At 29.3% G+C, this 26,156-nt stretch overlaps 2 protein-coding genes across 2 annotated transcripts in view; one reads left to right on the top strand and one right to left on the bottom strand.

Moving 5' to 3' along the window:
• Positions 1–4,963: 4,963 nt before the first annotated feature.
• LOC107454594 (MATH and LRR domain-containing protein PFE0570w-like) lies at positions 4,964–9,855 on the bottom strand. The gene is made up of 2 exons (XM_021148717.3): positions 9,676–9,855; positions 4,964–6,341 (listed from the first exon to the last, which is right to left on the bottom strand). Exons 1-2 carry the CDS (start codon positions 9,730–9,732, stop codon positions 5,061–5,063), a joined length of 1,338 nt encoding a protein of 445 aa, XP_021004376.2. The 5' UTR covers positions 9,733–9,855; the 3' UTR covers positions 4,964–5,060.
• An 11,102-nt stretch (positions 9,856–20,957) lies between these two features.
• The window catches only part of LOC107448427 (plexin A3), a 36,378-nt gene continuing 31,179 nt past the window's right edge, over positions 20,958–26,156 (top strand). The window contains exons 1-2 of the mRNA XM_043042263.2: positions 20,958–21,170; positions 24,031–25,168. Of these exons, the coding sequence (XP_042898197.2) occupies positions 24,062–25,168 (1,107 nt within the window). The 5' untranslated portion in view covers positions 20,958–21,170; positions 24,031–24,061. The remainder of the gene's footprint in view (positions 21,171–24,030; positions 25,169–26,156) is intronic.

The following is a 26,156-nucleotide window of genomic DNA, read 5'->3' as shown; positions in this document are numbered from 1 at the left end:
GCAATTTTAGAAACATCCAGCTAACTACTGAATGTTCTAGAACTTAAATAATAGATAAATGATAGAGTATAGATAACTGATTAACAAAAATATCCGAACATAGCGTCATTTAAAATAAAAAAGTAGATAAAAACTTTCCTCGATTACTTTTTAACTAAACGGAATTCTCAGAATGTTTTGAACTTATTTTAACCGTACAGTAATTATATTTTATTTTATAACTGGTGTTGAGTAGCCAACCCAACTCTTTACAAGCACTATGGCAGGGAGGGAGAACCAATGGCGCGCGTGCCATTTATGGCACGCGGCACAATATTTTGGGCACACCACCGATCACAAAGTTCACTATGAAGCATATTAAAAATTAAATTAAAATTCACAAAAAGCAAAAAAAAAACAATTATTAACAAAAGAACTAACAATTAATGCCACGAAAAAAATAATTAATAACCATAAAAAAACAATCTAACAATAAATGACTAGCAAAAAAAATATCTGATAAAATTAAACTAACATCTTACAACCTAATATAAGTTATTTGTCATCTAATCTGCAATACCAGAACAGTAACACTGATGTTACTTTAAATTGAATTACGCGTATAACTGAGACACTGCAAAATGTTTTTTTTTCCTTAGTAAATAAAAAGTTTTGAGTTGACACTGTTTTGTATTATTATTTTCCTAATAATCACGATGTCAAAATTATTTGACTGCACGTCTATGACCTCATTAAACAATTTCTTTAGAAAAAATGGCACGTTGGTGCATAATGGTTCGCCACCCCTGTACTAGGGAATACAATTTCGTGTCCAATGATATTATTGTGGCAATTTCGTCAGCATTTCTCACAAAGAATACCCATCAAAGTATCCCCCATCAATCTGAATCTGGATTTAGAGATATAACCTAGTGTCGACCAAGGGATGTAACCTTGGTTTTTCACATAGAAATCTCAGAGTTTGAAGCACTGCACCAAATAGCCACTTGACAATTAGTAGCTTCTTTAAAATTCAATATAAGACCCCAAAAAAAACTCTTTTTTTTCTTTATGTAGACATCATTACATAAATTCTTTACGCAAACAACATGATCAATTTCATCTAAATTGTTGGTATCAGACAACGATTTGTTTATCTCATTACAACGATTTGTTTATCTCATTACAACGATTTGTTTATCTCATTACAAATTATGTAAACAATGCTAACTTTATCAGTGAAAACATTTTTAACCCAAGGGAAGTAGACAAATGAAGGGGGGGGGGGCAAGGAAAGTTCACAAAGAACAGAAGTCACAAAACAAGCAAAACAAATATGCAAAACAAATATGCAAGAGAATGGCTAGTACTATACGTGACTTTTTTATCGCAAAAAAGAGAGAGTAATGTGCTTTCTGTTTGAAAACACAAAAAAATTTAATGTGTATGGCATAAGCCAGGAGCACCTAAAAGCGGATTACTGAAATGAATAAACTGTGTTTATGCCTTTTTCAATGCAACTGTGTTACAAGATATACCGGTAAACAAAATACTGTCAGTAATCTTTGTTATTATTTTAATTTTATTATTGCCATAGCGTTTTTATAAAACCTGTAAAATTAAAAAGGATGTTGTTTTCTTACAACACGTAATATTTTGGGCTCAAATTTCGAGAGGGCCCTTTTAGATTCGAGGGACCGATTTTGAGTTTTTGTGGGTTAGGAAATAATAGGTTATCTGTAAGGAGGTGATTAAATATACTAGGCACAAACTAGTATACTAGTAAATCATACTGCGACAAAGCTTTTTGAAAGTAATTGAATTTAAAATAGATTTTATGAAATCTATGTTTCAAAATTTGAAAGTGCAAAATTCAAATCTGTAAAATTATTGTTCCGATTTCTGCGAAACAAATTTCTTTTTAATTTAATGGAGACAAGGGAGGAAATTAAACATTGTTTCAACTTGCCTTGATTATTTTGTTAAAATATATTCTGGGAGAAACTTTCTACCCCCCCCCAAATATGCATAAATCATAAAAAATAGCATTATGTACACTGAGAATCTAAGAATGACTCATATATAGTGTGATGGTCTTCTATAGCATTATCATGATTACAGTTATAACTTGAGATAATTAAAACTAATATGCCAAANTGATCAATAAAAAAATATATCACAACTATGATAATATGTATAATTGACTATGTTTTAGTTGAATTTATGAACTGTTACAATTGACCCCGTAAGTGGGGACAATTGTAACAACTGCACGACTGTCAAAAATTGTTAATAACTAATATAATAACATTTAAAATAAGGTATATATTTATTTTCTAGTAGAGGATAGTCTACTTTATTCGTCTGTCAATTAATACTAATAATATATTGGATTTTTTGTTAGTTAAAAATAGTTAAGTAAAAAATGTTACAATTGATCCCACTCTCCCCTACCCTTCAAAGTATTCCCCATCGATCTGAAGCTGGATATTAGAGATATAACCTAGTATCGACCAAGGGATGTAACCCTGATTTTTCACCTAGAAATCTCAGTGCTTGAAGCACTGCACCAAATAGCCACTTGACAATTTGTAGCTTCTTTAAAATTTAATATAAGACCCAAAAAAATAGAAGCTCCTTTTTTTTTCTTTATGTAAACATCATTACATAAATTCTTTACGTAAACATCATGATCTATTTTATCTAAATTGTTGGTATCAGACTACGATTTGTTTATCTTATTACAAAGTAATCAAATTATGTAAACAATGCTAACTTTATCAGTGAAAAAACTTTTAACTAATGGGAAGAAGACAAATGGAAGGGGAGACAAGGAAACTTTTACAAAGGAAAGAAGTCACAAAACAAGTAAATCAAAATGCAAAACAAACATGCAAGAGAATGGCTAGAACTATACATGACTTTTTTATTTGCAAAAGAGGGAGTAATATGCTTTCTGTCTGAAAACACAAAAAAAAAAATTGTGTATGGCATGAGCAAGAAGCACCCAAAAACAGATTACTATAATGAATAAACTGTGTTATGACTTTTTCAATGTAACTGTGTTACAGGATATACCTGTAAACCAGATACTGCCAGTAATTTTTTATTATTATTTAAATTTCATTACTGTCATAGCGTTTTTATAAAGCCTGTAAAATTAAAATTAGTAAGGATGTTATTTTTTTCAGCACACGTAATCTGGGTTCAAATTTCGAGAGGACCCTTTTAGACTCGAGGGACCGATTTGGAGCTTTTGAGGGTTAGGAAATAATAAATTATTTGTAAGGAGGTGATTAAATATACTAGGCACAAACTTACAAATAATACTGCGACAAAGCTTTTTGAAAGTAATTGAATTTAAAATTGATTTTATGAAATCTATGTTTCAAAATTTGAAAATGCAGAATTCAAATCTTTAAAATTATTGTTCCGATTTCTGCGAAACAAATTTCTTCTTAATTTAATGGAGACAAGGGAGGAAATTACACATTGTTACAACTAGCTTTTATTATTTTGTTAAAATACATTTTAGGAGAAACTTTCTACCCCCCTCCCCAATACGCATAAATCATAAACAATAGCATTATGTACACTGAGAATATAAGAAGGACTCTTACATAGTGTGATGGTCTTATATAGGATTATCATGATTACAGTTATAGCTTTAGATAATCATAAAATAATATGCCGAAAATCATCAAACTTTTGAATATCATAATGAAAGTAATATTTTGAATATTATAATGAAAGTTTTTTCTAGAAAAAAATTTAAAGTATATCTGGCAAAAGAGAACATGATAGTTGACCAGTGAGATTAATTTCCGAACAATCAATGGTCAATTTATTGAAGACTCCTTTAATGATCAGATTTACCGTTTGTAGGAACAAATTATTCATTATACGACTTATGATTATACTCTTAATTCTAAACATAGTGCACCGTTTTCTCTATTTGGTATCTCATTGAATTTGATTTGACTTATTTGTTAAATACTAAACATTATGTTTTAGTTATAGCATAGGTTCCCAACCTTTTGCAAATCACAACCCACTTTGAAACTCAAAGCATTTTTAGCGCCCCCAACAAAATATAATAGTAAATAAATAATAAATTTTTGACCCAATTAAAGTCTTTCAATGTTTTTGTCACGATACATTTCTATAATAATGCCTTTGAACAATTGAAAATTTGCTTAATGATTGAATCATATTCATTGGTAATGCTTCTTATTATAATTTTGATCTAAATATAACTCTTGAAGAAATTTTAATTATTTGCATAAAAAAGGATTCAATATATCAATTTGTAATTCTGAATGAAATGCATAAAATCAGAGAGTTATATTTTATAAGTTAATAAGAAATCAGAAAATAATTTTATTTATGTTCAATTCCCGTAAATTGTACAACAAAGGAGAAAACGCATAAATTATATAAAAAAAATAAACTTTAAATATATTCAAAACTTCTTTATAAAACATGTTAAAAATGAGAGAAAACTGAATAATGATATAAATATGCTTTATAAAGTTCTCGAATAAGAACTTTCTGATATTAAAAAAAATTTATGTATAGTTCAATTAAAGAATATATCAGTTTTTTTTGCGGAAAAAGAGAGAAATTTCAAGGACATGAAATTTCAGATTTGTACGAAAATCCTAGAGCCGTACAACGTTAAAGTCACAAGATGGTTATTACTGTACTATTTAAATGTCATCATTAAAAAAATGGTTCTTTTTGAGACGAAAATTTTTAATAACGCAACAGCTTTAATAACAAACATTGGACGCTAAGTTAGAAATGTAAATAGTTTTTCAATTTCAAAAAAAAATTTTTTTTTTAATTTTAAAGTATACTTAAAAGCAATTTTCTATAAATTTTTATTTATAGAAATTTCAAATTGTAACTTTCATTTGGCTTACTTTATTTCGATAAGAAAAGTAATGATCTCAATATAAGGTACTCAAAATATTGTGAGTCATAAGATGTACTAATTTTATTTTCCAATTTCATTTCTTTAAATTACCAAATTTCATAATTATACATGCATAAATTATGTAGGTATAATCAAAATCATCCTAATCTTTATTATGTAGGATATGTTTAAGAATTCCACTTTCAGTAATATTGCTGTATGAGGAATTATTATAGAATTCGGTTTCATTATCATTTGTTTTAACCGTTGCATTCAAAACTTTAAATGCATCCGTAACTTTGTTTTCAACAACAGGCTTGTTGAAAAGTTTTCGATCCAGATTTTTCTTCACTCTTCTATCATAATCACTGTCAAGCATATAATCTTGATATGAATAATCGTCACGATCTTGGCTGTCCTCCTGAGATGGTTGTAAAAGTTTTTCATCATTATTATTATGTATTTTTGGTATATTTGCCTCCTTTTTTCCAACTATTAATCTGCTAAGCACTTTGCAGCTGTTGCAATTAACGTAAACAAAATACTGGCCAAACTTTGTAGATCTATATTTTTTATTATTATTAATCTTTGAATTATCCCCATCTACTTCACTTTGATCCGAACTTGACCCTGATCTTAAATCTGCCTTTGCTTGTGGGTGTGAACGGTGGTTATTCCCGGAAATAGAATCAGCATCCTCTTCTTCATCATCTTCGTCTTCATCATCACCTTCTTCTTCATCATCTTCATCATCATCATATTTATTATCTTCCTCATCCTCGAATGAATCCGAATGCGTATTGTAATCATCATCGCTAATGAGTTCATTAGGTTCATATTCATCGAAAGTATACGAATGCGTATCGTAATCATCATCGCCGTTGAATTCACTGGGCTCATCTTCATCCGATTCATCTGATTCCTCTGATTCTAGAGGTCTTGGGCGATGACGTAGAAGGAGATTCGGTGAGGGTGGCGTTTTGCTTGGAAGAGGATGTGGACTTGTGACGTGGACATATGAATCGACACGTGGTCTTCGTTGTGGATGGGGCCATGGTCTTGGGCCTGGATGGGGACTTGGTATTTGGCGGCGATGGTAACGTAGTCTTAGGTGCGACTTTTTTTTCGTATTTAAGCCTATACCATCAATATGGCGAACTGCAACCTGTTTTTTAATTCTAGATGAATTTAATTCAGCACCTTTATCAACATATGATGCATTTGATTCAATACCTTTATCAACATATGATGTATTTGATTCAGCACCTTCATCAACATATGCTGTATTTGATTCAACATCTTTATCGTCTCCCGATTGTTTTGCTTTTAATTCTTTTGGAATAGATTCGCCTCCAAATCTTGCAATACGGCATAGTATTCTATCAGGTTTTTCGTTATCGCATAATTCACCTGCAATTGCTTTCGCTCTTTTTGAATCAGACACCTGGAAAGTAAAATATGTTTCAGAAACAGTTTTTTAAAAAAAAACTTGACATTAATGTCAATAAATTTGCGAACATGATTATACACAGATATCTTCAATTTAATTGCAGATTAGAGCTCACCATTTTCAAATAAAAGCTTAAATGTAACAACTAAACTAAAAATAATAATAATAAATAAAATAAGTGAGTAATATGTAATAATAAATTTTTAGCTGTGAAAAGTCGTAATATAAATGAATATTTATTCAAAATTATTCCATATATTTATTCAAAAATTAAAATTAAGAGTCACATGTTTGAGAATATCTAGTTGCAACTTGCTTACACAATTTGCAGATATTTGGGGTTGATCATTTTTAAAGATTCTATTGCTTGAAGCAAGATAAAATTCTAAAAATTAAATGTATTCACTTCAAAATATTCCATTGAAAATAGGAATTTAAAATTTACAAGCGAAAATAGAAACATCGGTTAGTAAGTTAATGCATTTATAAAAAGTCATGTACACAGCTAAAAATTTATTTAGAACCATTTATTTTCGAAAACTCAAAATCAGCAGTCACAAAAATTAGAATAAGCAACTAAAGTACTGTTAAAGTGAAATTGATCGTTAGCAAGCGAAAATTCCACTTTAGATAGTTTTTTTTTCCGTCTTAAGCAAAACTAACGTTTATAGAAAATGCATCGAATAAGATTCCATCACATTAATATAATTAAATTTATCCTAAAAACTTGAAAATAAAGGGTCTAAGAAAGAAAAATAAATCCTCCCCCATTACTAATTTAAAATTTCTATTGCCATATTTTTTATATGAAAACTATTTTGTCATATATATGTTTAGCAGTGAGTAACATTTTAATATAGGATCGATTTTTGCTTTCTCACTATTTGCACTATGTTTTCCTATTGCAGATTTTATATTTAACATTATTTAATAATTGTCGTAAAGCAGAAGATACAATTTTGAATTTATGACTATCAATGTTTAATTCCGCAGCATTGCAATTTTTGAACCCAATACAGAAGACAAGATAACTCTTGGATCAAGTATTGGGGGAATTTTGCTTTCGCGGAGGATTTTTTTTATGGAACTAACCGCATTTGAGTGACATGGAGAGAAAAACCACGAACACGCACCCGTTCGCCGGACTGTAAGGGGACCCATGATGCTTCTACCACTGAGAACACCGATGCATCTTACTTCAGCACTGTTTTCAGTGCAAGCGAAGTGCGTAATTCGCAATCGAGTATCGACTAGCGATCACCGTACCCGGGACGCCTCATCGGGAGGCGAGTGCTCCTGAGCCACCATGTCTGTAACGCAAATGCCACTCCATCAAAAAGTCCTCCACGAAGACAAATTTCTCCCAATACTTATTGATCCAGGAGTTCCCATGTCTTCTGGATTGGGTTCAAAGTTGCAGGGCTACGTAACTGAATATTAGTAAACCCAGTAGTCGGTTGCTCAACGACGGTTATAAAATAAAATCCTTTAACATCTTTCAGAGCTCCATGGTAACTATCTGAGCTTTTAGCATCCCCATTTCTCAAAGTCTCAGATGAGACTCCCTCAAATACTAAATTTAACAGCCTAAATTAATGGCATAAAAAATTGAATGAATTTATCATAATTTATGTAAAAAAAAAGGAATAATTATCGTACATTCTAGGAATCATTTTAGCTTATAAAGGAAGTATGCATCTCGAAAATTCATATTAAAACTATGTTAAGCTTAGATTAAAAAGCATGGTTGTTATCCTTCAATGGGGTACAAATTAGCCTCCAGTTCTGCCTCTGGGGAAAAATTTGTCCCTCTGAAGTTTCAGTTCATCTACTTATAAACCAGCAAAAAGTTTTCCCAGATTCTGTGTTCGTGGCGTAATTGTTAGGCTACCTGCTATGTGCCAGTGAGGTTCAAAGTTTTTTTTTGTTTTCAATTCAAGAACAAAATGATTCCTCGTGCACCACTCAAAAAGTAAATACATACGTAAGTATGGTAGCAAACAATGTAGGATATTTAAACAGAAATACATACAAAAAGGGCAAGTAAAATTTAGAAAAGAAAAGTAATAATAATAGAAAAAATAATAAAAAATAAAAAACATTAACAAAAAGGATGAGAAAAAAAGAAAAATTAAAATAGAGTACAAAACAAAGTGATTTATAAATTTGCATTAAAAACTGAATCAATGAATTTCCAGAAAAGTTTGAAGATGGTTTTGTTTCCCACAAAAGTGCGAAGAGGGGGAGGAAAGTTAATATTGAGCGAATTTAAAGCAATTATTAAGTTTTTTCTATTTTTCTTAAAATGTGAGCATTACACAAGAAAGTGCTCAACATCTTGCGTTCCTCCAATATTACAATCACATAGATCACTGAAACTTAAGCCAAATCTTTTCAAATATGCCTTGAAGTTGCCATGTCCAGTGAGAAATTGTGTCACATGAAAGTTGCAGAAAAACTGCTGGTTTTTAAGTCTTTGATTAACAGATGGAAAGAAGAGTTTAGTCAGTGAAGCATTTGTAAAAGCTCGATATTGTTCGTTCCACACAGTTTAAACTTTACGCCTGGCTGAAAGTCTAAAGAAAGATTTTGGTGAACTTATATCACAAATGGAATCAAGATAAGTCGCTTGTTTCGCCTGAAAGTCAGCTCTTTCATTACCCAGAACACCGAAGTGGCCTCGGACATGTGAAAAGAACACAGATTTACCCTCGGATTGGAGATTTAGGGTTTAAAGATACAAATACAATAATAATGAAAATTGCAGAGAAAAGTATAAAATACATAATTCCAAGTTACAATAGCGCCAAGATGCTAATATCACAGCTGGAAGAGTATTTGAAGACAAATTTTGAAGATGAAATAAAACAAAATAAGTCATTACCTCACATGGAATTGAAAGAATTACCACAACAGAAAAACCGAAAGGCTGTAACAGGAAATAACATGCTAAATTATTTTAGCCTTTTTTAATTGCGTTTTTATGCATCTTTCAGTAGTGAAAATTGAGTTGAATAACTCTTGCGTAATTCTGTGTCATAAAGCAAATAACATTTGATTACTTTGATGAAACTTAGTTCCTGACCCTTTACATCAAATGAAAAATGGAGAAACATAAATACATTATAAATAAATCACTGTATGCAGAAAGAGCTTCATTCTTGCTAACTATTTTTCGAAAAATAAAGCTATAAAACAAGATAAAATAAATTTAAGGAGATACCTGATTAGAAAACAAATTTCTGCTTTTTCTGTCTGGACAAGAAAAATCTGGAAAAAACATGTTTCCGATCTAAGTTAGCATGTTAAATAATTAATTAATACTTACTTCGCCATGTATAATTGCAAAATAAATCAAAGAAAGCTTAAAAAGGCTACTTTTCATCTTAATTAAGAATTACTTTTAAAAAAGTTAAATCTTAAATTCGAAATTAACGCCTAAGACACCGTCTTACTCTATGTGGTTAGTTACAAAGAAGTTTAAAACAATAAATCTTATAGAATATCTTATACGGATGTTCGTTTTGCATATTTAAAAGTATCTGGAAAAAAAAATATTGATGACGTAACGATAAGGATTAATGACAATTTTTTTATGTTTTCATAACAACAGATAGAAATATTTAAAAGTATTACAGAAATTTTTGATTTAGTCATCGGTAACCAACAAGGATATGCTTATGCATCTTTTTTTTATGAAATGATTCAGTTTTATTTTAAATATACTTTGAGAGACAATATTTGTTGTTTATTTACTAAGCTATATTAAACTTTTATTTGATCACGAAATTGTGACGCATAAATTATTTATTTTTACAATTTATAATAATGTAATAAAGCATAAAATTATCATAATTGATTGATTCAATTTTATTAATTCGTTTTTTTAATAAAGATAAAAAAATAATTTAATTATAATTTTTTTAAAAAAATTACTTAGATAATATTTCCTGAATTAAAATAATTTATTGTGAAAGAGCAATTAAATTTTTCTTAATTTTCAAGCGCTGAAATGCTAGTTAGGGTTAAGGTTAGCTTTAAAATTTGATTTCATAAATTATTAAATTGCAACTTTCCGTGAAAAACTTTGAATTTTCCTGAGATAGATAAATAATTTATAAATTAGAAGTTTAATCTTTTAAAATGTAGCTGCGTGTTTCGCAACGACGTTAATAATGGTTCCGCAAAGGCGAGGATTCCTTTTTTAAAATAAAACTTCGAATTAGGTTAAAGGAATTTTTTATCTGCATCAACCAAATATTAGTTGGTGCTCTTTTCTAATATGTTTTAAAACAAAAATATTTACGTCTAAGAAATACTACAACAAAGTGGAATGCAATTCATTAACAAAAAAAAAAAAAGAAAAATCAGAAAAAAAATCGGATAATAGGCACATCAGTTAGATATAATTCCTGCACACGACTATGCTTTTTTGTCGTTTGCCTCGTGCTTCGGTAAACCATTGTGTGGGGATATTTGTGCATCCGCAAGACGCAATTTCAAGCAATTCCATAGAAGATTGAATGTTTGCTCCTGACTGGATCCCTTATTATCTTGTCAAACAAAGCTTGATCCTATAACCATGTTCGCCATGATCAGATCCAATATGGCTGCCGCATTTGCTGCTGAATGGAATCGAAATACTAGATCAACCAAAATAAAATATTTCATAGATCACCATTTCTTTCATCAATTAAATCAACATACCCAGCTATTTCTCATTCTTTAAATTTTTATATTCGGCAAATGCGAACCTTGTTGCTTAGGAACTCCGTTTCTTCTCTCCATTCCACGCTGATTCCTTTGGCCGTGCAATCGATTCCATAAAAGAGGAAGTGGCAATGAGGAACTTGGCTGACCAGCGGTAGACGAAGTGCCTTGAGGCGTTTCATTCCGCCATGTTCTACAGGACTTCACTACTCTGTATGCCTTCCTTCAGTAAAAGTCACACTGTCCAACGCAGACCATGATAGTCACATTCCATTTTTACCCAGGCTCATATAATGACCATTAGGATTAGGATGAGCGTTGTTTCCTGCAATTTAACTGTAGCTCTCCCCATTAAAAGGATGCAATACCGGGAAGTTTGTTTTTTAATTTTATTTTAAAATTGTTGTATACGACCTTATTTTTCAACATTTTACGATAAGGATAATTAGCTCATCACAATTAAACCATAAATAAGCTATCTTTTCTATTTAATAAATTATATTTAGTTTGACCATAAATGTTTTGACAAACAATGTTAAATGAGAATTATACCTCGAAGGAAACATTTCATGACAAATTCTGCTTCATCTCTATTAATATTTTGAAACTAAAAATTTATATTAGAGGGAGTTCTGGTAAACTTTGAATAAACCATGAAGTTTTCAATACTGAAAATTGTTTTCAAATTGTCAAAGTGTGCAAACAAATTATTTCATGATTGCTTCCCTAATACCCAATCCTGTTATAATTTTTTTGAAGTTTGATAGTAAGAAAACAATTTTTAGCAATTGAAACTTTAAGGTTTAGGTCCACTTGAACTCGCTTTTTCTACACTTTAAATTTTAAATTACTCATTGGGTGAATTGGATGAAAGTAAATTGACCATAAAGTGTTGCTCTCTCAGTAAGTCAGTCTTAATGCATTTCGCGTAGCTTACGTTTCTTTTGTCATATTCGATGGTTTTTTTCAATCTCATCGCACATGATTTCGATTTGAGATATGTTGTTGAATCAACTACTATATGAGTTCATCTGTCTAAAAGTTGCATCTTTCGAAAGGTATACCTTAAATATGTTTATTAATTTAATTCTGACGATATTGTATGTTAAAAAAAGAACTAGACACTATGCAGAAAGGTAATTTGGTGCATCTAGAGAAATAAAACTACATTTTATGTAGACAGTGATGTTGTTGGTTAGTATAAATGTTTTTTGGAAAAAAAATATATTGTTCATTTAATTAGTGAAGATAAATATATTGTCTATTTAATTAGTAAATGTGCATTAGGGTGGTGTGAAAAATAAAGCTTTATAGTAATTAGTTTTGAAATAGCGACAAAAAGAATACTTTAAAAATTTTTTTATCTACAAGCATATTTTATTTTAATATTAAGACATTACTCTAAAAAAAATTCCAATTGGATACTTAAAAATGACGCCTATGAAGGTAAAGGGATTTGTCGATTCAAAAGTCAATCAGGTTTGACATTCACGTGTGACGTCACTTACATGTATCAAATTAAATCTGATTTAAATCATATGGTTAGGCATTCTTAACTTCTTCTTGAGTTGCAAGTATATGCTTTATAGTGATATCTTTTTTCTAATTTCTATTTAAAACCACCAAAGCGAGAAAAAAACGTCAATCCAAATTTGATAGCAGCGAAACTAAATCTCAAAACCTTAGAGATATTATAAATTAAGTTATTATAAATTTAGATAGGGGAGGTTAAGAGGAACTAAAGAAATACCCTTTCTAAGACAAGCAGTTGAACGCCGCACACGGGCAGTAGACGTACAAAACACATAAAGTAAAAGAATACAGAATAAAAGCATGCTCTAAAATGTCAAAAGAAAGCCAAGCGAGATTTTAAAATTTTCTCCGATAAGTTTTTCTTGTTATGTTTTGAGTTTCAATAGTTTATTTTATTTCCATTTTATTTCCTTTCTTTTTTTCATGATTAAAGAGTTTTGTGTGTGTGCCTTTCTGAGTGAGTTACATCTCTTTTATAACTCGGGCGTGAGTTATAAAAGAGATGTAACTCACTCAGAAAGGCACACACATAAAATTCTTTAATCATGTTTGTGATAGAACCTTGAAATTGAGACAGCAGGTGCAAAATTGCAATTTTAAACAACAATCCTAAAAATCGTTCAAAACTTTTAATAAATCCTACAGGTAAGGAAGCTGCGAGAACGAAATTTTCTCATAGGTTTAATATCATGTATCACTAAATGACTATTTTTTCAGTTAATTAAGAGATAAAATTGGTAATTTGTTCTACTCACAGCTCTACTGAATCAAAGATCAATCTCTATTCAATCATTATACGCTCTTTAAGCATTTCTATATTTCTTCTATTATGTTAAGTAAGCACAAACAGACTAATGTGGGGTGATGTTGCCGAATTAGAAATTTAAAAAATTTCTGAAACCACGCGGTCATTGTTATTCTTTTAAAACGTATTTCTATAAATATAATTAACGTAATATAAATAGTTACACAAATAAAAAAAATTTATAAGTTGTGGTCACACTTTCATTTATCAAGAACTGATTTTGTTAAAAATTTGAGCATCCCTATTAAAAAAATGCAAATAATGTAAAACACTTTCCACTTTAGGAATCAACTTTTTTGTTCATCATAAAATTGATTTATAGATAATAAAAAGTTGGAAAAAATTTTTTTTTTTGAAATTAGCATTGAGTAGATGAGTATTTTTAATTGTGAGGAAAACAAGTCTAAAACTTGCGTAAATAGTTAAAGAATTTGCGTTTAATGTCATTTATATTCTATAACAATGTCAAAATAAAGTCATCAATGCATAGTATTAGGCTAAGCCCATACAAATGTTCTATAATTATTTGAATATATTTTTCACAATGCATATTCGTTGAAAACTATTTAGCTAATTTAATATTATTTTTAATGAGGCAGAAACAAATAAAATTTATCAAAATTACTCTTAATATTGATTTTTTATATAAATATGTGTTCAAAAAACAATTTAAAACTGATATTTAATGCCTAATAAAAAGATTGACTTACTTAAAATATCTTGGTCAATGTTATTTTTTATTTTTTGATTGATTCGGAGAAATTATTATTCTCAAATAACAAGTTGTATTAAATATTTTTTATGTATAAAATTGTTTATTTAGAACCCTCTGTTATGCATCCATTATTTTTAATATAGTTAAGCTTTTAACATTTAATTAACGTTGATAATTGAATGTAATTTCGTACGACTTGTAAAATGTGAAATAAGTTAACCCTTTTGGGGTAAAAAAAGGTGGTATAAAGTGGTCAAAACATTTTATGAAATGTTGCAGTACAATAACGATCTTAAAATTTTTTCGTTATGAATTAAGCTTTAAAATTACAATTAAAAATTTAAAAAAGAGAAATTTAAAATTATTTATGGTTTCTACGATATTTTTCAAACCGGCTGATTTTATATTTTGGGAAATTGTTTTGGGAAATATTTGAATAACCATGCATTTATATCTCTATGGCGTAACTCATTAACCATCATTCTAGTATAGATTTTATATTTTGGGAAATTGTTGAATATTTGAATAACCGTGTATTTATATCTCTATGGCGTAACTCATTAACCATCATTTTATCATCAAATAAATCAACAATTGCGAAAATTTCAAACACTTCAAAACGGTGAAAATTTAAAAAATATTGAAATTTACAGTACACAAAATCTTGTAATATGTAAAATTCTTTCATAATTAGAGTTACATCACCAGCTATTTGGTAAAAGAATATAAACATTTAAAGAGTAAAATTTCGAAAAAGATGGTAAAATCAGTGATAATTCTGGAGAACATTTTGGATATTTTATCATGATACTTGAGAAAAATGTCATAAAAATTATTTAATCGTTTAAATTTGCTTTTCAGCTTTGTATCTTTCCTAAACATGAAGTAATAAAAACTATAATTTTGAAATCCAGAATTTCCTGTAAGCCGTTACCGTAACGAACGGAAAATTACCAAATGAATGGTTAAAACACCAAGTATTTTTGTTTTATTACCAGAATTAAGTTTTTTTCATTTTTACTTTTATTTATTTATTTATTTCGTACCATAAATGTCTTTACAAGTACGGAAATTTTCCCAGAATTTGTTACTCCGTATGTCGCTGTCATTATCTATCCTATTTTTTGTAAAGAACGATAAAGTTCGATAATTTAATAAACCTTTTTCTCCAAACAATGTTATTTTGTTATTAGTTAGCATACTTTTTTAATCTTTTTTATTTCCCACAATAACTACAATTAAAGCCCAATTTCAATGCTAATCATTTTCTACGCTTGTCTCCACAACGTTTTATTGGTTTTTGAATTCCTCATTTGAATAGGCGTTGCATGGTTCATCTTCAAATATTGTCAAATTATTTCTTACAAAAAATTATTTTATTTTCATTCAAATAATTTTAGACAATGTTGGATCTCAATTGAAAAAAATAAATAATTGCTGAGTATTTTTTCCTTTAAATATCTCCAGTTTTTGAAGTAGCACTTAGTGAAATTTTGTGAAAAAAGTGTCACGTAGCTTAGATTTCTACATTCCACTCATATTACATCAATAATTTTTTGTCATATTTATATATCGTTTTTCCGGACACAGAACAACAATTATTTTTTTATCCATGCAATTCAGATATGGTACGAATTTTAAAAATCCTATAATTAGGGTGTTTATTGTATAACATTAAGTATTGCTCACAAGAAAACTATACTGTTATATATATTTGTCATATTAATTACTTTTATTTACTTTTTTCCAGAAAAAATACATCGCAATGGACAAAATTGTAATATTTTTGCTCTAAATGTAGATCATCTACTCCAGATTTTGCAGCCAATATACATGTCTTTTCTCTTTCACATTTGTTTTATTGTTGGCTTTCTTAATAAAAACTCTCGTAATCACTTTGCAAATTTGACAAGTCACTGAGATAGAATCTGGATTCTGCTCCACTCCTGCCACAAAGTGTGATGGATTTGAAGACAAATGAAACTGTTGATAAAATAAATAAGAATTGCATTAATGTGAAGAACAAGGAAAGGAACACAATAAATAACTATTACATAAGTATTTATAATTTGCTGTTATAAGAGTATATAAAGTTTGTTATTTGTTTTTTTAAGCATTAATTTCTCTCACTGCAATATTTTGATAACTAATATGAGTTTCTTGTCTACTAATGTATGTGTTTAACAATGTAAAATTTCGAATTATTTTTTATAACCACTTATATGTTACCGTTGGGAAATAAAACAAAATATTTATAACTAGTTATAACCTTCGCGCGTTGCTACGTCCTCATCGGCTTCGTTGTTTGGACGCTTCAGACGAATGGGCATCGGTCGGTTGCCATCTTGTTCAAGTGTTTCACCACGTTGGTCAAATGTTTCAGACAAATAGGTGTGAACAGTTTGTACTTGACCGGTTACCAGTTTTGCTTCTCGTTGTTCAGATAATTTCAAACAAACGGACTTGAGCAGTTTGTACTCGATTGGTTACCTGTCTTGCTTACAGTAGCTCGGATGCCTCTAAAGCACGAGAAGCTCTTTTTTGCGTGCTTGAGGTCCCAAGTAGGACAGGGATATTGTAACAGCTTTAGTCTACATCGACCGACATTGTCAATATTGGCGAAAATCGACATTGTGTGTACGATATTGTACGATTCCCGTCGATTTCACATTAAAAGTCTGTTTATAAAACTTTTCATTTTAAACTTTATTGTGTTCTTAAATCAAAATTAATCATTTAAAAGACAAAAAAGGACGTCAAATTGTTATAATTCCAAAAAATAAATTTGAAATATAAATTTAGAGATATCCGAAATGCTGAGAGATATCGATCGACGTTCCCCAACTTTTTTACAATATCGAACAATATTGTTTCGCGATATTTAATATACGTTATAAAAGGGGTTCATTTTTATATAGTACAATGTTTCGCTACGATGTTGTACAATGTTCAAAGCTAAGTTTTTACACTATCGTTTTTATGAATTGTGCTACTTGGGGAGTCGATCTATTAATAACTCTTCTAGATAGCACTTCATTTAGGTGGCATAGCTTCGCAAATATTTCTTCTCACAAAAAAAGAGAAAGAGAAAAAGAAAGAAATGCAAATGTTGATGATGGTTCACATATTTATTCTAAATAAAGAATAATCCATTTATATAAAAATTAAAATAATACTAATCAACTTCACAGTACTAATTTGGAAACATCACTATTAATCACAAAAACTGTTCACGTTGTCACTTTGCTTTGCATACTTGTGCTCACCTGACATTAAAAAAAGATAAATAATTATTAAAAACATGCTACACACTCCCGGTAAAACTTAGTTTTTGTTAATAGGAGCAGTAAGCTAAAATAAGAATCATCTGCTAAATAAATTGCAATAATACATAATGTTGTTCCTATCAAAAAATTCTTTTTTCTATTATCCTGTTAGAACGGTTCCTAGTGAAATGCTCTAATAATGATAGTGATCTACTCCGGGCTTCGAATTATTAGTATGCCAAATTTCATCATCCTCGGCCGGATGGCTTAAGAGTCTATAAAGAGCTGACAGAACTGATCTATCTAGATACCGAGTAAGAGTATACAATATATATATATATATATACCAAAGAGCCATTACATTATGATCACCCTGCTAATAATATGTAGGACCTATTTTAACCCTCAAAACAGCTAGCACCCGGTGTGGCATTGATTCCACAAGGTGCTGATAGGTAGNCATTTGTGGTCCTACTTGGAAAACCAAATTCGTGCTGCCACGCTACCCCCTCGCAATGTGAGGGAATTGCAGGACCAGTTGGTGAGCGCTTGGTACCAGATACCTCAGACTACCTATCAGTACCTTGTGGAATCAATGCCACGGCGGGTGCTAGCAGTTTTGAGGGCTAAAGGTGTGCGCCAAATGGATTGCCCATACAATGTTTTTAACGTATCAAAATTTTCCTTGAACTATGTATTTATTTTTGATAATTCCAAACCACTCATCTCTTTACGACATTGGATTGCTGATACAATATTTAAACAGTAGAAGTGATGCCCACCTATTTTGTTAGCTTTATGGCCCATGGCTAAGCTTTATCTCTTTTATTTAACATTATTTTCAGTGGGTGGGATTGCAATCTTAAAACATTATTTGAAAATTGCCAAGTCGTCTTAATTTTTTTAAAAAAAATGGTCTTTAGGCAATTCTTTTTATGAAGTTTCCAAATATTTACAGGAATTTCTGGTTCAATTTAATTTGTTGCAAGTTATATTTTGCCTATTTTTTTTATCTTTCTCGTCAAGAATCGAAAGTGAACAAGAGAAATGTACAGTGCGCAAAGTATAAACAAATTATTTAAAGAAAAAAAATAACGAAACACCCTGAATCATTTTTGATCTAATGACCGAATTTTCAGTAACTCAATCTTAACCCCTTGGGGACGGGTGATTCAGAAAAGCATTCGTACGAAATCAGAATCAAGTTTTAATTAAATAAAAAACGGTAACTTAAATGTAGTCGTTTCTAATTTGACAGACTTACTTTGCTTTTACTTTAATTATTGTTAGTTTAATCATATATATAATCAATGTTAATTCAAAGTATAACTGAATAGTCTTATTTTGAACAAAGTAATGGTGAATTAAATAAATGAAACAATTATAACTCCTCGCACAAATAAACTGCTAAAGAAGTACTTGGATTACCAGTTTTATCTTTTTACCCTGATTGATACGATTTTATGCTGCCACGTATTTGTGACAGTCGGCGCGAAAGGGTTAATGGTTTACGAGGATGACCTTAAATACGCTAATTAATAAGTGCAGACAATATATAAAGTTACGAAATCAGACACAAAAGCGTGCTCTCTTTGAGTGAAAATACCTTCTTCTTTACCGATTTTGATTCCTCAAAATGTAGGGGTAAGTCGCAATCAGAGAAATATGGTCCCCAAGAGAAATGGTTTCGTATTGCATAAATGTATCTGATATTTTGAGCTTATCACTTAAAAGTACCTAGTAAGTTTAAAATGAATACCTCGTGAAATAATTGAGTACGTTAAGTATTAAATAAGTTTTAAAATATTAAACTTACTCCTAGAACTAAAGAAAGGGAAAATAATCTTAAAAATTTCACATTCATATGACAGCACCAGAAAAGTTTGTATCATTTATCAAACGGAATCATTTACAATTTCATTTATAACAATGGCTAATGCAAAACTAATGCAAAAAAAAAACATTTTTCAAATATCTCTCCAGAATGGACTAATTAGAATTCTTAAATGGTTTTGGGGTCAGGGGCTGAAATTGCACCTTATAGTCGATGCCGACATTTCAAGACACTCTGACTTTCGAGAGTTATAAAAAATTTCATATATCATGAAGGATAGACAAAAAAAATTGAGTAAGCACAAAAGAAAAAGTAGATGTAATTAAATGCCTATGTATAAACAGTTAAAATAATACATTTACGGTTTATTGACCATTCAAAATATCAAAAACTTAAATAATAATTCTTAATACGACTCCTATGTATACACTGAAAATGTATATTTGGTTCGTTGTTAAATGATCATTAAAATAAATTACGCTATGTTTAAACGGTATTAAATGACCCTCCAAAAACACTCACCATTTTCATATGTATGAGAATCATCTCAGGTTTAGGTACATTACTTTTATTTCTGTTAAAGCTCCTGAAATGAGACTTTAATTTTTAGCGTTGAAATAATTTTATTAAGTTAAATGTTTTAATAACGCGAAAACTAAATTTTTTTCAAAAATCTCAGAAACTGAAAATATCTATGTGAATTATTTTTGGATCACTTTTCTTTTTTTAAAAGCGTGAAAGAAAAATAACTTTCCTTAAAAATTATAAAATTTATTGTAGTGTAGTATTTTAAGATGTTAAATAATTTAAAATTGTTTTCTAATATTATTCAAAAGGTTTTAAGCTATTTTATCTCATCTTTTGTTTAGTTAGTCAAATAAAAAGCATTAAGTATCATTTTTTAAATGAGAAGACCGTTTTTGAAGATAAATTGATATATTATACTCACTTTATTCCCAAAAGAAATAAGAAAAACTATTGCAACAATGAAGGAACTAGAGAACTTCATCCTGAATAACTTTAAACTATCTATTTAACTATATTCGTTGAAGTTAAGTAATTTTTTACGCATATTTCTTTCGAAAGCAAGCTTTTGAGGATGTCTATTTTCTATGTATGATGATTGCGTAATATTTACATTTCTTTCGAAATTTGTTTTTTCTCTGTTAGTATATTTATATAAGATTAGACTAAATGATTCATTCAAATTCAACTGCACTGTTGCTGGCATTGAGGGTGCATAACCTTTGTAGTACAAGAAAATTGTTGAGTGTATGCGCCTTTTCGAGTATCATCTTTCTTTCCACTCTGTAAAAAAATTCCGAATCAAGTTACGGTAAAAAGTACTGCACTCAGGGTACTTTTAACTTTTTGATCCAGAATTTCTGACAGAGTGAGGGCCGAAAAAAAGCTGAAAAACAAATTAACAAAAATTGCTGGAAGAAATTCCCCATCTTAAAATACAAGAAATACAAAAATAATGTACAATAATTTCAGCAAAATACAATAATATGAAATAAATACATTAAAAGACAGATAGTACTGTTCTAATAGTACTTTCACTTGTACACGTTGCTGTAAAATTGTACTCACGGCATGCATTAAAATCTAAGTCGTTTTTAAGTACTTGTACTTTTAATCTTTTCATTTTGAAAGTAACATTTCCAAGTTCGATGAGAAAGAACATGATATAATTGAATTTTTATCACAAAAAATGATAATTTCAAACACTCCTAAACCTTGTTATCTCTTATCTTGGTTGCACAAGTCAACAAGTTCATTAAAGTGAAACTAACGTTTTGACAACATGTCATGAACTTAAATTAATAACGTTGAATAAGAATAAATCAACTTCTTATAAGGTAAAAATCTTTTCAAAAAATTAAGTTCTGGTTTATGGGTTACTATCCATACTTTTCGGTTTGAAATATCACTTTTTTTTTAAATATTGGAAATAAAGGTAAGCTGTTTTTTATTTTTCATTTATTATTTCATTTCATGCAGTGGTTTAGTAATGCTTTTGCTTACTCCAAAAAAAGATATCCATAATAGTTCCTGCTGAATATAAAAATAATTTATTAATAAGGAAAATGAAATTAATATTTAAAAAGAAGTAGTGGAATTGTAAAAAGGGAAGCAAAATGGAATGCGAAAAGAATTTTTTTTTTAAAAAATTGACAAATTATTTTTACTCTAAACAAAAATTAAAACGAAATTTTTCAGATTTAAAAAATTATCAGTTCTTCAGAAAATTGAGAATATTAAATTTAAAAATCTATGAAATCACATGTATATGCACCAATAAAAATAAGGGGTTTCCCGATCTACAGGGTTTTTCAAGTTTTCTAAATGCTTCTATTTTGTTACGTACATATATCTGTATAACATATACTTACATTTGTTAAACTTCCAATTTTGAAAAAGTGATGGATATTTAATTCCGTTCTTCTAAAATTTTGTTACAATATATTTTTTTTGAGAAAAAAGTATAAAAAGTGCTAAAAAAGTATAAAAAGTATTTTTCTTTAATATTAAAAAACAATTGGACCTTGTTTTTTTCAATAATATTTAAAAAATTGAGATTCTGCAGCAATTCAAAATAATATCAAGCACATCATCTTTTCTGGAAAACTATTTTAGAAATTATCTATTTTAACTTAAAAAATTATTTTCTAAGGAGTAACATAATAAATTAATAAATTAAACTATAAGAAACAAATAGTCAAAAATAAATTTTTTTGTGTTAACGAAATAGGGCAAGCCATGCATAAGGAGACAAACTCTACTGCTAAGTAAAAAATAATTTCAATGATATAGTTATTTGTTGAAGAAACAATTATAATTGATAAAGGATGAACAATAGACATTCAGTTATTTTACATATTTTTTTAAAATTCTTATCGAAATTGTGGGCAGAAAAGCACACGTATTAGGAATCAAGGAGCTTACACATTAGGAGTTGAGACACAAAGATCTAAAACACTATTGGAATTAATCAACCGATTGTTGAATGAGGCGGGACTAAAATTATCAAAACCTGTCTGGTTGCTTGAGCAGAAGGAAGTTCAAAAACAATTCTTAGAAACCTTTCCCAGTTTGAGGCAATCATAATAATGATCTGTTTTTCATCTTGCCTTTGTCACTAGTAATGGGACAAATTTGGATAGCATTTTTTTCTGGGTCTTAATATTAATTTGCAACCCTTAATGTGTATACTTGTTTTACTTGATTTCTTACATGGAAAGTAAAAATATAGATTAATGTAGACCATTGCAGATCTTCCTGTATGCTTTGCAATCATAACAAATTATTTAGAAAAAATAACTATTTTCTGAAAATGCCCTTTTTCCCTCCTGAACAATCTACTTTTTTCATTTAATAAAAATTTATTATTTCATAACCTGTGAGCTAATTTATTAAAAAATATATCTTTTAAGAAAAACTATTTTTTGTGATTTTGAAATTAAATCTAAAATATAAGCTATTGCCCTATAAATTACTCCTAATTTATTACTGTTTAACTTCTTGAAACTTACATGTTCATATTCAAATTTCAAAGTAATTGAAGAAGTGAAATAAAAAAAAGGAATGCAAATAAGTATAATCCTCTGTTATATACTTATTTTTGTCTCATTGTAAAAGATAAAGTTTACTTTGATAAATAATCCCAAAAAACTGAAGCGGTACGATGTTACCTGTTTCAAAAATTCATTCGTTTCAAATGTATACAAATTCAAAAATGTTTACTTTAAATGTTTTAAATGTATATTTTTAAAGCAAATGAAGTCTTTAATCGAGTAATTAAATTTGCTTCTTACTTGATTAAAAAAATAACTGAAATTTTTAGCCGAAGTGACAGATTAATTTACAATTGAGCGCAGTTTTTGGAAGTTTTCTGTTTTTAGCTTTGCAAAAGTTCATGAGCTTCTCAGAATCTATAGATTTTATATTAAAAAAACAAAGAACACCATAAATCGTTTGAAAGGAAAAAACGAGACAGTAAGTTATTTGTACAAATATAGCAACTTAAATGCATGTTTACAGTAAATGAAACAGTATAATGTACTCCACTTTACCTTTGTTCAATTATTAAATTTTTAAGGTCTTACCAACGCAAGGAAACATGTAAATAAACATTAGATCTGTTCCACTACAAGGAGCTGTTGGAGTCTGCTCCGAACTGTTCTGATGATGCCGTTCAAAAACAAACAGAAAAGTTTAATCAGTTTTTCTCTTAAGTGAGAAATGGAGATTTTGTTTTGTTTTGTTTTAAGCAAACGATTTTGTGTAGAATTATATTATTTTTACTACAAATTTTTCTTCTTAATGCATTTTATTTTTATTTTAATACAAAATATCTTCCAAAGCTGCACTGACAGTGATTTTTGCTACTTTTTTCATCAAAACAAAAATTCACAAGAAATATATATCAAGAAATTGAGAATTTGATTTGTGCATTTAAAGTAGAGTGATCAAATGTAAAAACTGTAGTTTGTATTTTGTATTTTTTTAATATTTAAACTTTTGCATTGTGGTTTAGATATCTGAAAGAAATATTTAAAGTATTGATAAAGAATTATTAATAAACAAGGAACATTGACTTCGTCTGAAAATTGTGAATTGAATCAATCGAAAAATTAATAGTTAACCGATTAGGAATCGTTCGAAACCGTCAAACGATAAACTTTAAAAAATAAAATAAAATTTGGAGTATGCTCTAGAAGCTCATTGTCATGGAACAGACCCTCTGTCAAAAAATATTCTCAATTTAGTATTTTAGAATAAAATAGAATGCATTTATGATTCATATTTCTTTTCAGATATTTTAAAGTTCTCTTATTATTTGTTGCCATGAAGAAAAAGCATAAAAAATGGTTGCTTCTCATATTAACTTACACACTATTTCCCGTGGTAAAAATGCTTCAATACATATCTGATTCTACATTCGAAGTCTCCGGAACAAGAACGTTTAGCCATTTGGTGGTTGATGAAATTCATAATAAAATATACATTGGTGGAGTTAATAAAATTTATCAACTATCCACAGATTTAAAAATTGAATCTGTGGTTGAAATGGGACCTCAAATGGACAGTCCGAAATGTCCAGCATCCCGTAAATGCCCGGGTGTAAGAAAAAATCTCACAGATTATTACAATAAAATTTTAGTTTTAGACAACTCCATTAACAAACTAATCGCATGTGGAAATCTCTTCCTAGGTGCGTGTACGATACACGACTTTAAAAATGTGTCATATTTCAGGACACCATCAACCATGGCTGTTGTAACTAACTCTACCACAGCTTCATCAGTCGCTCTCATAGCACATGGACCACATTTAAAAAGACAAGTCATGTATGTGGGAGTTTCATATTCAAGGGATGGCCCCTATCAATCAAAACTGCCACTTATTAGTAGTAGAAGTTTGAATCCTCGTAAAATGTTCGAGATCACCCACCCAGGTACGATGATTGCGCTTAACAGTATGTCAAGGAGTATTTATCCAATAACTTACGTCCACGGCTTCAGCAAGTATGGATTTTCACACTTTCTAACTGTACAACAGTTCTCTCTAAATCATCCGATGCATTTTGTGTCAAAAATTGTGCGTGTCTGTCAAAATGATGCTAATTACTCTTCATATGCAGAAATGCAACTCATTTGCAGTGTGGATGGTGTGGATTACAACCTCGTGCAAGCTGCCCATGTTGGTAAGCCTGGAGTTATATTAGCTAAGTCTTTGGGAATATCCGATGAAGACAGTGTTCTTTTTGCAGTTTTTTCTAAGTCTAAGGTTGATACAGAATTTTATGATGAACACAGTTCTAATTCTGCTCTATGCTTGTATGCTTTACCACACATAAATAGGCAATTTGCAATGAATATAAAGACTTGTGCAGATGGTAGAGGGTGGACCGGTCTGGATTACATTACGAAAAGTCAACCATGCTACACCACAGTAAATACATCTTTTCATATAATATTTATTACAGCTCTACACTTATATTTTTAACGAATTAAAAATATTATAAAACCTAATATTAAATAAGTGATTGCTCATAGGATCATAAGCTTGTATTTTTTCAATAGAATAAATTAAAATAAATGCTTAATAAATATTTAAGTATCAAAAATATACTGCTTCAAAAAGTTTTACTACTTATTTTAAAAGTTTTTGGTAATGAATTTTGTAATTATGGCTTTTTTAAAACATTGAATCTCTATAAACCACCGTAATTATACGTTAAAAATCCGTTAACGTAATAACAGATGAAATGGCTGTTATAGTAAGTTTGATGTTGTAAGCAAATACGAGTATTTAAAGTTAAAATATCAAGACTAAAAAATTACACTCCCTTTTCTTCATCAATTCATCTGAAATGCAGCCAAAACCAGGGACTTTATTTAGTTTTATTATAATTAACTAAAATAATTATTAAAATTACCATATAATTATGTATAGATGAATAGATATAACTAAGGGACCTATAATTACTTCTCTTTCTCACATCTACAACAGCTGTGCTTCCATTTCCGTTTCCTCACGATAAGCATATTCTTATTCTATAATTAAAAAGCATTTAATTGAAAGATACGGAATTTTTTAATTGCATCAGCACCAACTCTACTTATGATTTAAAGCCGAAGCAACTTAAACCTTAGTCCTTTTCTTCGGTTACCGTTGCAATATATATATATATATATATAATATGATGTGATTTTTTGAATTTGTTTTTCACATGCTTTAAAAATTATTATTAATGTGGTTTGAAAATGGAACTGCATGATATCTAAGCAAATTGTTTTAAATAAGTTTCTTTCAAAGTAGTTGCTGACTCAAGCCTAGTGCACCTGTAGCTTGAACGTTATGATACTAACAATAACGTAATAGAATTTTTAAATTTTTGAGCAAATGCAGATTAACCCTTATTTTAATGTTTTCATAT

This window comes from Parasteatoda tepidariorum, chromosome 7 (assembly GCF_043381705.1).
Source record: "Parasteatoda tepidariorum isolate YZ-2023 chromosome 7, CAS_Ptep_4.0, whole genome shotgun sequence".
Lineage (NCBI taxonomy): Eukaryota > Metazoa > Arthropoda > Arachnida > Araneae > Theridiidae > Parasteatoda > Parasteatoda tepidariorum.
This window is presented reverse-complemented; position numbering and strand designations above follow the sequence as displayed.

Coding starts and splice junctions, on each gene's coding strand:
- LOC107454594 (XM_021148717.3), bottom strand. CDS start 9,732: ATGAAAAGTAGCCTTTTTAAGCTTTCTTTGATTTATTTTGCAATTATA. Junction 6,342..9,675: donor TTGCAATTATACATGGCGAA/GTAAGTATTAAT, acceptor TTTACTTTCCAG/GTGTCTGATTCAAAAAGAGC.